We start from the raw sequence: 14,507 nt of genomic DNA, 5'->3' as shown, positions 1-14,507 counted from the left end.
ACGCGCTGACATTTTTCTCTCCGCACAGTCTGTACACAGTTATTGGTGTCTCGGCCGGATGAAGATAATATATCCGGTTACCTGCAGCTTCTAGAGAAGTGTATAACACATGAGGCAAGTAGGATCGGGCGCCAGTCACCTGGCATCTGTGACGTGTGGTATGTGGTGACCATTCGCTCCATTTACTGACATTTCCGCTGTCATTGCTTCCAACAGGCATTTACCGAGACACAGAAAAAAAGAATCGGCTCCTGGAAACAGCAGATCATGAAGCTGATCCGGACAATACCCCGCAAGACAATGCTGGATATGCAGGGGTACAGACACCAGAAGGGGTGCAGGTGGGCTGTATATGGGAGCTGTAGGGTGCAGGAGAGGAGCTGGAGAGATGCTGGGTGCCCTGTGCTTCAGAGCGGTAATATGTGGGCAAGGGTTCATGTATCAGAGCTACAGCGTATTCCTGCCCTGCGGTATCCACAGCATACGCCGTAAGTGTCTGATGGGTCCCGAAGGTGGTCCAAGCATCCATGTGTAGACGAGGCCCCCCGAGGAGTAGATTGTGGCTTGGAGATGGCGACACGTGTGACCATTTCACTTCTATAGGAGTTACAGTGCCTCACCCCCGGATCACTAGGTGCCTGCTCTCTCCATACCTAAGGGTCCCTACGTCCGTCAGACATTTTTGGCATGTTTCATGAATATGCTAGAAATGTCCAAAATGGGTATGGCTTTTTAAGTCGCAGGGAAAAAGGGTTGTGCTGCTTGGTCTGGCTTTGTCGTACCTTTCACCAATTCCTTAGACTATTTTAGGAGACCCTCTGTGATGTGCTGTAAAAGCATCGTACATTGCCAGACATGTAGAGTAATGTTTGAACACTAGGTGGCAGCACAGGTGGGCTCAGATTTGTGGAGGGGATTGGGCCACATTCACACCACAGTACTCAATCTAATCATCTTAATTGTTCAGTTCTTGTGTTTCCAGCTGGGCATTCGCTTCTAACTCCCTCCCCATAGCTGGATCTGTGGGGCCATCTTTGGCACGAAGAGGGCAGCGCCCGTTTCCGATGCCCCCGAGGGCTGTACCGCCTACCCGCATTGGCGTTATAAGTCCCGGGTCAATTGGCGGCGTCTCTCCACGACATTCGCTTACCAGCCAAAGCACTGCGAGCCAGGGCCGACAGGTGAGCGAGTAGCTGGGATTGGCTGACATGGCGCGGGACACGCTCCATGGGGCAGAACATTTACCTTCTCTGTTCTTGTAGAATCTGTGGTTCGCCAATCCCGGAGGAAGTAACAGTATGCCGTGCCAGAGTCACAGCTCCGTGCAGCGCACCCACTCGCTGCCCGTGCACACGTCTCCACAGAGCATCCTCAAGTTTCCCCCCGGTAAGTTATTGAAGCGGATGGAAAATAAAAATCTGGGGGAAATAAAGCAAAAAAAAAAAAGAAGCAATACTTCCTTCCTGGACTGTCGCTGTTCCTCTGTCGGCCCGGTGCCTCCCGGCAGACAGTCCCGATATCAGAGGGATGGACACAGTCCAGGAAGTAAGCCATACATCTTTCAGATTTTGGTTTGCCCCACAATCTTTAGGAGCGCGCTGCTCTTCTGCCTCCTGGTTTCCTACTTGTCGGGGGGCAGTGCCAGTATGGCCGCACCGCTGGCCCCAACTGTATGCTCGGCCAGGCTTCTATATGAGGCCGCTCGGCCTGTGCAGTATCACAGGGGCACCGATCCATCCAGCTTCAGTCCTGCACTCTTTCTGTAGGTCTAGAACAGTCACCATTGATAGATTGCAAAAGTGGTCAGTAACCAAGGCAACGTGCAGTAAACTATAGTGTTAAAATGCCCTCTAGCTTGAGATCGGAGAGGATTTTTAGTAACGAGAAAATTGCAGAGTTTTTCGATTTTACAAGCACTTTGCAATATTAAGGCCGGCTTCACACTCAGCGTATGAAAATACGGTCCGTATATTACGGCCGTAATACGCTGAAAAGTCCCGAAAATAGTGGTCCGTAGCTCCTCCGTAGGCACGGTGTGTCAGCGTTTTTTGGCATCCTCCGTGTGTAATCCGTATGGCATCCGTACTGCGTGTTTTTATCGCAGGCTTGCAAAACCAACATACCGCTATAGAAGTGATCAATGTGTCCCAAAAAGAAAAAAAATATATATATATACTATATATATATATATATATATATATATATATATATATATATATATGTATATATATATGTATATATGTATGTATATATGTATATATATATGTATATATGTATATGTATATATATATATATATATATATATATATATATATGTATATATATATATATATGTATATATATATATATGTATATATATATATAAAAAAAATACTGTGTATATATATATATATATATATATATATATATATATATATATATATATATAATGTATGTGTGTGTATACTGTATATATATATATATATATATATATATATATATATATATATATATATATATATATATATATAATGTATGTGTGTGTATATATTAATATTTATTCCAGCGCTATACAGCTTGAAAGCCGGTAATTCAATTACCGGCTTTTTCTTTCTCCTTCCTAAAACCCGACATGATTTGAGACATGATTACATACAGTAAACCATGTCTTCTCTCCATTTTTTTGCAGATTCCACACTACTAATGTTAGTAGTGTGTATCTGCAAAATTTGGCCGTTCTAGCTCTTAAAATAAAGGGTTAAATGGCGGAAAAAATTGGCTTGGGCTCCCGCGCAATTTTCTCCGCCAGAGTAGTAAAGCCAGTGACTGAGGGCAGATATTAATAGCCTGGAGAGGGTCCACGGTTATTGGCCCCCCCCTGGCTAAAACACCTGCCCCCAGCCACCCCAGAACAGGCACATCTGGAAGATGCGCCTATTCTGGCACTTGGCCACTCTCTTCCCATTCCCGTGTAGCGGTGGGATATGGGGTAATGAAGGGTTAATGCCACCTTGCTATTGCAAGGTGACATTAAGCCTAATTAATAATGGAGAGGCGTCAATTATGACACCTATCCATTATTAATCCAATTGTAGTAAAGGGTTAAAAAAAAACACAAACACATAATTTAAAATTATTTTAATGAAATAAAAACAATGGTTGTTGGAGTATTTTATTCTACGCCCAATCCAGTCACTGAATATACTTACCCTCCGCAGATCTGTAACGTCCAACGCCTGGGAGCTTTCTAGTTAAGTTCCCACGATCTATGAACAGCCAGCAGAGGGCGCCTCACCGCAAATGAAGCTAAATATAGATCATTGATCTATATTTAGCCTCATTCCCCGGGGTTTTGCAGCAAGGAGCAGCCTGCATTAGCGGAACTCCTTGCTGCAAAATGTTTTAACCCCTTCAGAAGGATTTACATCGTTGGACGTTACAGATCTGCGGAGGGTAAGGATATTGTTGGTTTATTATGTTTTTTTACTTACAGAACGAGGGTCTTCAGTGACTGGATTGGGCGTAGAATAAAATACTCCAACAACCTTTGTTTTTATTTCATTAAAATAATTTTAAATAATGTGTGTGTTTTATTTAACAAAGAGAAAAAGAGTTTGTAGCCAGCTCACCGGTAAATCACCGCAGGTGCACGGAACTCCGCTGCAGGAAGACGATCCAATCATCAGAGAAAAGAAAAAAAAAAGTTGAATTCCAGCTCCTTAAAACATGACGTTTATTGTATCCAAATAAAAAATCCAAATGTCCATGGTGTGCAACCTCCCACCGGTAAGTGCCTGGGATGACAGAGATAAACGGCTACGCGTTTCGATCGGAGTGATCTTTATCAAAGCCATACCTGGATCAGGCAGCTTCTCCTACTTATAAGGAGGCTCACCCAACCAGATCATTCATTTGAGTCACATGGCAATTTGACAGGTCCTTTCATCTAAAATCATTGTTCTATATGTAACAACATAACAAAAATAAAGGATTAAAATCACATTCAGCAATAATGTAACATAACTTCATGTCTTTTATTCAATCCTGTTGGGACACAGGTGTTCAATTGGAAAATCCAATATGCTTCTCGTGTGAGAAGCCGGCGTCTAATGTCACCACCCCGACTGGGGGTATTAACCCGTTCTATGCCCTGAACCTGAAGAGTGACAGTGCTGCGTGCATGGTGCCTAACAAAATGTTTGGATGCTGCTGATATATTCCTGTCATTATTCTGAGTGTTACCTATGTCATATAAGTGTTCCCTAATGCGTGTTTTCAATTTTCTGGATGTACAGCCCACATACGACAGGTTACACTCTATACATTTGATTTTGTATACCACATTGCAAGAATTACAATTGATGTACTGCTTTATATCAAATTTGATAGTTTCATCCGCATTATAAAATGTCTTTTCAATACTGGCGAATTTACATGTGCTACAATTTCGTGTGCCACACCTGAAAAATCCTGGATAATTTAACCAGGTTCTGATGGATTTATTTTTGGAGCAGAACAAGCTAGGGGCTATTTTATTACCAATGGTCGGGGCTCTTCTCGACACCACATTAATGCCAGAATTTAGTATGTTATACAGCTGCGGATCTTCATATAAAATAGGTAAATATCTGTTGACAATATCTCTAATTCTAGCGAACTGCGGGCTATATTGAAAGCATATGTATGGCTTTTGTTCCATTTGTAAATTTCTATGCTTTTGTGCTGTAACTAGTTCTTTACGATCTTTTCCTGCTACTATTTTTTTGGCCCGATTAATTGTCCATTGAGGGTATTGTCGATGTGTTAATTTATTTGCTATTTGCTCGATTTCACCCTTGAGATCTTTTTCTGAACTGCAATTCCTTTTAATCCTGGTGAACTCACCCACCGGAATTGATTTAATTGTATGCCTGCTATGGCTGCTTTTGGCATGCAGTATTGTGTTACCCCTCACTGGCTTGTGATGTGTTCTGGTGACGATATTTGAATCTATTTGCCCCGTGAGCTCCAGATCTAGAAATGATATACTTTTGCTATCTGCCCTATGCGTGAATCTAATATTGTACTCATTCTGATTCAGGTACTCCATGAAGCGCGGTATGGCAGACACATCACCCTCCCATATCATGAGCGTATCATCAATGTATCTGCCATACCACGCCACATATTCCAAATACGGATTGTTCACGGAAAAAACGCACTCCATCTCCCAGACGGACATAACCAAATTAGCAAGGGAGGGAGAGTATTTCGCACCCATGGCCACTCCAGCTTGCTGCATATAAAATTGATTATCAAATGCAAAAAAATTACTAGTGAGCAAAAAATGTATTACCATCAGCAGATATTCAATCAAATCCTCAGAATACTGACTGAATTTGACAAGGTGATAATGGATCGCTCTTATTGCTAGATCGTGCGGGATGCATGTATATAAAGATATAACGTCGCAGCAGAGCCAGGAATAATTTTTTTGCCATATCTTACCATCAAAAATACGTAATACCTCCTTAGAGTCTTTTATATATCCAGGGGAACGTTTTACAAGTGGCTGGAGGAGAGAGTCTACCCATTGACAGAGTCTTTCATTGCAGGACCCGATTCCAGATACTATGGGTCGCATTGGGGGAATCCCCTCTTTTTTATGTATTTTAGGGACCCCATATATTATAGGAGTGACTGGACATTCAACTATTAGATATTCCATTTGTGTTTTAGTTAATACCCCCAGATCGAATCCCTCCTTGATAATGACATCTCTCTTTTTAATAATTTCTTGTGAGGGATTATTTGTTAGTTTTTTATACGTGATTTGATCAGATAATAGTTCCAGCATTTTTTTCTGATAGTCCACTGTGTCCAATACCACTACCACCCCTCCCTTATCTGACATTTTAATTGTAAGATCTGGCATATTTTGTAGCTCTCTTATAGCGTTACGTTTTTTTATAGATATATTCTTAGGGTTGTATTTATTATTAGTTTTTATTTCCTTGTTTAATTGTCTGAGTTCCCTTTCTATGTTTTCTTGAAATTTGTCCATACACTCAGATCTGGCCTGGATTGGATAATAGTAGGGATTTTTTGTAGTAAAATTCTTGGAAACATGCACCCGGTCACTATCCAGCAATGTATCTGAGCTGAGATCTTGTAGCGCAATTAGTGCTACTTGTTCTTTAAAGTCCATCTGTGAGTACTCATTATCCACCATAGGTGGTGCTACAGATCCTTCCTGACTTAATTCCTCTTCAGTATTTTGCTCCTGATAAAAATGTTTTCTGATGGTCAGGTTGCGGATAAATTTATTAGTGTCCATAATTGTTGCAAATAGGTCAAAATCCTGGTCAGGAACAAAATTTAATCCCAAGGATAAAACTTGGACCTGTTCTGATGATAAACTTCTGGATGACAGGTTAAGTACATTCGTATATTCATTTATCTTTTGTGCAGTTTCTTGTTGCGTGTAGTCATTCCCCCGTCGTTTGTGTTTTCTCCCCCCCCGCCTGCTGCGTTTTTTGGCTGGCGGTAGTTATTTCTTGGGGTGTATACTCTGTTTTCATTCAGGGAAATGTCTGACGCACTGGCCTGATTGTCTGATGAGTCAGGGTCTGACGAAGTAAAATATACATGCGATATGCACTTATGATGCAGGAAACAAAAGTGTGGTGGGATCAAACCACATTGAATAATTATGTGGCTAAGAACATGATCCCAAGAGGTCTGCGAATTAGAAAAATACCCACAACCGTATACTCAGCAGAATTCTTGGAGGAGTGGAATTCTATTCTAAGCAAATGTTCGAAGGATTTGATGAATCTTATTATTAAACACGAGGAGGACAAATTGAAAAATATACAGCAGGAAATAGATGAAGTAAATCTTCTTTTGAATGATTATAAAACAGGTGCACAGTTTGATGCACTTATGATACAAACCAAAGAAAAAATAATGGGTTTGGAGGAACAAATCATGGATCGGAAAAAAAGAAAATTTACTAGAGACTCTGACGATTATGCGACTAATAAAGTGTATGATTGGGGTAACTGGACTAATATAAATAAAACCCCGAGATCGATACTGAAGTATAGTCAATCTCGCCATAAACGAAAAAACGCTAAGAGCAAAGAAAAATCGCATGTATATTTTACTTCGTCAGACCCTGACTCATCAGACAATCAGGCCAGTGCGTCAGACATTTCCCTGAATGAAAACAGAGTATACACCCCAAGAAATAACTACCGCCAGCCAAAAAACGCAGCAGGCGGGGGGGGAGAAAACACAAACGACGGGGGAATGACTACACGCAACAAGAAACTGCACAAAAGATAAATGAATATACGAATGTACTTAACCTGTCATCCAGAAGTTTATCATCAGAACAGGTCCAAGTTTTATCCTTGGGATTAAATTTTGTTCCTGACCAGGATTTTGACCTATTTGCAACAATTATGGACACTAATAAATTTATCCGCAACCTGACCATCAGAAAACATTTTTATCAGGAGCAAAATACTGAAGAGGAATTAAGTCAGGAAGGATCTGTAGCACCACCTATGGTGGATAATGAGTACTCACAGATGGACTTTAAAGAACAAGTAGCACTAATTGCGCTACAAGATCTCAGCTCAGATACATTGCTGGATAGTGACCGGGTGCATGTTTCCAAGAATTTTACTACAAAAAATCCCTACTATTATCCAATCCAGGCCAGATCTGAGTGTATGGACAAATTTCAAGAAAACATAGAAAGGGAACTCAGACAATTAAACAAGGAAATAAAAACTAATAATAAATACAACCCTAAGAATATATCTATAAAAAAACGTAACGCTATAAGAGAGCTACAAAATATGCCAGATCTTACAATTAAAATGTCAGATAAGGGAGGGGTGGTAGTGGTATTGGACACAGTGGACTATCAGAAAAAAATGCTGGAACTATTATCTGATCAAATCACGTATAAAAAACTAACAAATAATCCCTCACAAGAAATTATTAAAAAGAGAGATGTCATTATCAAGGAGGGATTCGATCTGGGGGTATTAACTAAAACACAAATGGAATATCTAATAGTTGAATGTCCAGTCACTCCTATAATATATGGGGTCCCTAAAATACATAAAAAAGAGGGGATTCCCCCAATGCGACCCATAGTATCTGGAATCGGGTCCTGCAATGAAAGACTCTGTCAATGGGTAGACTCTCTCCTCCAGCCACTTGTAAAACGTTCCCCTGGATATATAAAAGACTCTAAGGAGGTATTACGTATTTTTGATGGTAAGATATGGCAAAAAAATTATTCCTGGCTCTGCTGCGACGTTATATCTTTATATACATGCATCCCGCACGATCTAGCAATCAGAGCGATCCAATATCACCTTGTCAAATTCAGTCAGTATTCTGAGGATTTGATTGAATATCTGCTGATGGTAATACATTTTTTGCTCACTAGTAATTTTTTTGCATTTGATAATCAATTTTATATGCAGCAAGCTGGAGTGGCCATGGGTGCGAAATACTCTCCCTCCCTTGCTAATTTGGTTATGTCCGTCTGGGAGATGGAGTGCGTTTTTTCCGTGAACAATCCGTATTTGGAATATGTGGCGTGGTATGGCAGATACATTGATGATACGCTCATGATATGGGAGGGTGATGTGTCTGCCATACCGCGCTTCATGGAGTACCTGAATCAGAATGAGTACAATATTAGATTCACGCATAGGGCAGATAGCAAAAGTATATCATTTCTAGATCTGGAGCTCACGGGGCAAATAGATTCAAATATCGTCACCAGAACACATCACAAGCCAGTGAGGGGTAACACAATACTGCATGCCAAAAGCAGCCATAGCAGGCATACAATTAAATCAATTCCGGTGGGTGAGTTCACCAGGATTAAAAGGAATTGCAGTTCAGAAAAAGATCTCAAGGGTGAAATCGAGCAAATAGCAAATAAATTAACACATCGACAATACCCTCAATGGACAATTAATCGGGCCAAAAAAATAGTAGCAGGAAAAGATCGTAAAGAACTAGTTACAGCACAAAAGCATAGAAATTTACAAATGGAACAAAAGCCATACATATGCTTTCAATATAGCCCGCAGTTCGCTAGAATTAGAGATATTGTCAACAGATATTTACCTATTTTATATGAAGATCCGCAGCTGTATAACATACTAAATTCTGGCATTAATGTGGTGTCGAGAAGAGCCCCGACCATTGGTAATAAAATAGCCCCTAGCTTGTTCTGCTCCAAAAATAAATCCATCAGAACCTGGTTAAATTATCCAGGATTTTTCAGGTGTGGCACACGAAATTGTAGCACATGTAAATTCGCCAGTATTGAAAAGACATTTTATAATGCGGATGAAACTATCAAATTTGATATAAAGCAGTACATCAATTGTAATTCTTGCAATGTGGTATACAAAATCAAATGTATAGAGTGTAACCTGTCGTATGTGGGCTGTACATCCAGAAAATTGAAAACACGCATTAGGGAACACTTATATGACATAGGTAACACTCAGAATAATGACAGGAATATATCAGCAGCATCCAAACATTTTGTTAGGCACCATGCACGCAGCACTGTCACTCTTCAGGTTCAGGGCATAGAACGGGTTAATACCCCTAGTCGGGGTGGTGACATTAGACGCCGGCTTCTCACACGAGAAGCATATTGGATTTTCCAATTGAACACCTGTGTCCCAACAGGATTGAATAAAAGACATGAAGTTATGTTACATTATTGCTGAATGTGATTTTAATCCTTTATTTTTGTTATGTTGTTACATATAGAACAATGATTTTAGATGAAAGGACCTGTCAAATTGCCATGTGACTCAAATGAATGATCTGGTTGGGTGAGCCTCCTTATAAGTAGGAGAAGCTGCCTGATCCAGGTATGGCTTTGATAAAGATCACTCCGATCGAAACGCGTAGCCGTTTATCTCTGTCATCCCAGGCACTTACCGGTGGGAGGTTGCACACCATGGACATTTGGATTTTTTATTTGGATACAATAAACGTCATGTTTTAAGGAGCTGGAATTCAACTTTTTTTTTTCTTTTCTCTGATGTTTTATTTAACCCTTTACTACAATTGGATTAATAATGGACAGGTGTCATAATTGACGCCTCTCCATTATTAATTAGGCTTAATGTCACCTTACAATAGCAAGGTGGCATTAACCCTTCATTACCCCATATCCCACCGCTACACGGGAATGGGAAGAGAGTGGCCAAGTGCCAGAATAGGCGCATCTTCCAGATGTGCCTTTTCTGGGGTGGCTGGGGGCAGGTGTTTTTAGCCAGGGGGGGGCAATAACCGTGGACCCTCTCCAGGCTATTAATATCTGCCCTCAGTCACTGGCTTTACTACTCTGGCGGAGAAAATTGCGCGGGAGCCCACGCCAATTTTTTCCGCCAATTTAACCCTTTATTTTAAGAGCTAGAACGGCCAAATTTTGCAGATACACACTACTGACATTAGTAGTGTGGAATCTGCAAAAAAAAATGGAGAGAAGACATGGTTTACTGTATGTAAACCATGTCTCAAATCATGTCGGGTTTTAGGAAGGAGAAAGAAAAAGCCGGTAATTGAATTACCGGCTTTCAAGCTGTATAGCGCTGGTAAAAATATTAATATATATACATATATGTGTCTCACTGACATATATATATATATATATATATATATATATATATATATATATATATATATATATATATATATATATATATATATATCTCTATTCTATGTGTACACATTTATTCTACCTATTGGACTGTAAGCTGTCAGTGTGATTTTACTGTACACCGCACTGAATTACCGGCTTTTCTCTCAAACAGCGCTGCGTATTTCTCGCAAGTCACACTGCTTGTCCGTGTGTAATCCGTATTTTTCACGCTTCCATAGACTTTCATTGGCGTATTTCTTGCGCAGTACGGTGACAAACGCAGCATGCTGCGATTTTGTACGGCCGTAGAAAGCCGTATAATACTGATCAGTAAAATACGGCAGATAGGAGCAGAGGCATAGAGAATAATTGTGCCGTATTTTTTGCGAGTTTTACGGACGTAGTTTCTGCGCTCTTACGTCCGTAAAACTCGCAAGTGTGAAGCCGGCCTAATAGTTTACCATGTTGAGGAAACAAACCCTTTAAGAACGGATGGTCCAGTAGTGGACAACCCTTTTATTGGCCACCGATAGGCTTTTTTTTTTTTTTTCTTCATTTAGGCTACTTTCACACTAGCGTCGGAATCTCCCCGTCGCAATGCGTCGGGGAGAGATTCCGACGCTAGCGTTTAACGCATTGCACAATGGAGGCAGCGGATGCATTTTTCCGGCGCATCCGCTGCCCCATTGTAAGGTGCTGGGAGGTGGGGACGGAGTTCCGGCCGCACATGCGCGGTCGGAAAAAGCGGTCCGTCAGGAGCAAAAAACGTTACATGTAGCGTTTTTTGCTCCCGACGGTCCGCAGAAGCACGACGCATCCGTCACACGACGGATGCGACGTGTGGCAATCCGTCGCAATGCGTCATCAATACAAGTCTATGGGGAAAAAACGCATCCTGCAAGCACTTTTGCAGGATGCGTTTTTTCTGCAAAACGACGCATTGTGACGGATTGCAGTTAACGCTAGTGTGAAAGTAGCCTAACAGGTCAAAGGAGGCTTCCATGTCTGATCGGGTCAGCACATTTACTGGTAATGTGATTAATGTGGGATCAGGACCCAAGTTCTCATAAACCGTGGGGGTCCCAGCAGTTGCCTACCACCTCCTGATAGGTGATAATGTCTTTTAGAGGTAACCCCCTTTAAGGCTGCTCCATGTTGGAATAATGAGTAGAAAATGAATAGACCTGAAACCGTATGCCTTGTAGTGATAAAGGCTCGTCTGTCTTCAGATTGCCAGGTTCCTGGGGCGGATCTGGAGATTAACCCCCGACTGGAGTCTTTATGCCTGAGTATGACGGAGCACGCGCTGGAGGGTAAGGCCACGTCCGGGGTGAGCAGATTGGTGGGCTATTACTACAGCGGGTCCCAGTCTACCCCAATCTTTATATACCAAGCGCTTCCATAGCGCAAAGTTACACCAACCCCATTGTGATGTGACGTACATGTCAAGACGGGTGAGGAGCAGAGTCTGCTCCACACTGGGTAACACAGCCGGCCTCCTAACTGCAGCGACCGCAGCCGGCTCTGGTTGCTGCTATTTAACCCCTTAAGTCCTGCTGTCATTCTCTGATTGTGGCCCATTTGCCGATGCGATCATGGTGTGCCGCGGACCTGCCACTATCTAGGTACTCCCTTTTAGAAGACCATCGTTGTCACCATTGTAGTAAAGCAGTAGATGGAACAAACAATTCCTGAAGGAACAAAAATAAAATGTCTAAAAGTTTGACTCCTTCCTTCCCCACTTTTGTTCTAAATTACAAAAAAATCATATTTTGGTATCTTCACATCCCTGAAAGTGCGATCCATGAAAATATAAAATCAGTTAACCCATATAGTAATCGTCATAACGAGAAATAAATCCAAAATGGAATCGCCTCGAGAAAGACAATAAAAGGTCATCGAAACGTTGTGTGTAGCCTGAGATGGGATCAATGGAAACTGCAGCTCCGTGAGGAAGCACTCGCATGTGTCGGGGACGTGCTGCGCTCATGGTCATGAGCTTTCTAACCCATTTACCTTCTTTTCCTTTCTGACAGAAGGCACAGACAAGACGTCGACAATCTGACCTGACGCTGGGGCAACCCTCCTCCACGAGGACCTGCAGAACCTTGACCTTCCCCATGTCCTCGGCCAGGGAAGCGAGCGATCTTTCCCCCCGATCCCGCCCGAGGCCATCACTACATCATCCACCCACTGCGTTCTAATAATCCTTTCAGCTATCATAACTTCTTTTTTTTTTTTTAACTTTGGTTTAATATCTAAGTCCACGCGGCACGGCTAAGCGTTCATGTTGAGGAAGGAGCTTTTTTTTCTGTCTATACCCGATGACCATGACGAGGGGGGGGGGGGCTTACCGAAGAGTCTTTTCTGATGCACGCACTTAAAGCCGCCATTCAGGTGGCAAAGAAGCCTGGTTGTGGTAAGCAGGAAGAAGCATCACTCCGCCAAAGAGGTTTGCCGATCGTATGTGGAGCCAGGAGCTCCGGGGAAGGAACCTCGGCCGGGCGAGCACACTAAGCTAAGGAACCCGACCGGGTGTTCCCACTACAAGGACTGGCGCCTGTCGGACAGGACGCTGCTGTGTGCAGTCACAGGAGGGGGGACTGTTACAAATTGGGTATTGCGGTGCTGTCATACGTAACGACACACCCTTCTGGGGTCCGCAGCGCACACCTTATACCCGTAATCCCTCGCGATTGACCGTCTTTCTCCGCTCCACATCGCCTCCCTCCTCCTCTTCTCGTAGCGGTGGACTCGGAAGCTGCCCCCCTGTGCCACACGCGGAGCGTGGAGGTGAAGAGCTGGGCATCGCCTGTGGCCACCCTCTCCAAAGTATTTTCCGAATAGCGCTAACTATTTATTTCTAACATAGAAAAACACGGCTCCTTTTCTGATAGAAACAAAATTCTTATTTTAGATACATTTTATTATGGATAACTTTTGTTATGACTATGGCTGGTAACCATGAGTACAAATTATTAAAAGAAAATCTAAAAAAAAAAAAAATATGTGACTGCTTCTGCGTATGTCTGCCCCACTTACTGGTGTATACAATCTTAAGAACTCTGTAAAAAAAAAAAAAAAAAAGAGGCTTAACTTTTTATCTTTTTTTTTTTTCCTGTTAGTGGGTGTATGTGAGCGCCTGTCATCAGCAGGCCGAGCTGAAGTTTTTACAGTACAGATGACGTTTTGATCACTTTGTATTGATTTTTTTTTTTCTAGGGTTGCAATGACCAAGAAGTGGTAACTTTAGATAGATAGATAGATATATATATACACACACACACACACACTTACCACTGCTTGTTCATTGCAAACATAGGGGGTTTTTTATATATATTTTTATAGGGGGTTTTTTATATATATTTTTTCTATATAGTTTGAAGATTTTTTTTTTTATTATTATTCATTTTTTTTTACTTACGCTTTTAAAGCATTGTGGGGGTGCTTTAGCCTTAGTGCATAAAGTATTTGAGCCTACTGTCTCAAGATCCAGGTCTGATCGTGGCCACAGTGTGGATGGATTTTGTTGCTTCCATCCACAATACCAATTCCAAAAAAAATGATGCAGCGATCAGTTTGGGGTCTTGGGCTTCGGCTCCTCATTGATCTGTAGGACGGGGAAGGGGCAAAAATAATAAATGCTGGTTACACTTAAATTATATCTAAATTTAGCTTCTTTTTTGGGAGGTTTTCTTTGGGCTTTCTGTTTTTCAACACTATTGGATGGAGAAGCAGAGACCACTCTGCAACATCATGCTGTAAAAACAATGTTTCGGGGTTTGTTTGTTTTTTGTGTCGGTAAAGTCCTATGGCCGACACTGTATGGCAGCATTTGGCTCTT

At 41.7% G+C, this 14,507-nt stretch overlaps 1 protein-coding gene across 4 annotated transcripts in view; it reads left to right on the top strand.

Annotated features, from left to right (window-relative positions):
• The window catches only part of SAMD4B (sterile alpha motif domain containing 4B), a 32,711-nt gene extending 19,068 nt beyond the window's left edge, over positions 1 to 13,643 (top strand). The window contains exons 8-13 of one of the 4 annotated variants that reach the window (XM_069746524.1): positions 29 to 114; positions 217 to 317; positions 983 to 1,181; positions 1,263 to 1,386; positions 11,893 to 11,976; positions 12,700 to 13,643. In XM_069746524.1, the coding sequence (XP_069602625.1) occupies positions 29 to 114; positions 217 to 317; positions 983 to 1,181; positions 1,263 to 1,386; positions 11,893 to 11,976; positions 12,700 to 12,728 (623 nt within the window). In that variant the 3' untranslated portion in view covers positions 12,729 to 13,643. Of the gene's footprint in view, positions 1 to 28; positions 115 to 216; positions 342 to 967; positions 1,182 to 1,262; positions 1,387 to 11,892; positions 11,977 to 12,699 lie in introns of all 4 variants that reach the window. The other 3 variants (XM_069746523.1, XM_069746520.1, XM_069746522.1) reach the window with 3 other exon arrangements.
• Positions 13,644 to 14,507: the final 864 nt, after the last annotated feature.

Source organism: Ranitomeya imitator, chromosome 2, assembly GCF_032444005.1.
Source record: "Ranitomeya imitator isolate aRanImi1 chromosome 2, aRanImi1.pri, whole genome shotgun sequence".
NCBI lineage: Eukaryota > Metazoa > Chordata > Amphibia > Anura > Dendrobatidae > Ranitomeya > Ranitomeya imitator.
This window is presented reverse-complemented; position numbering and strand designations above follow the sequence as displayed.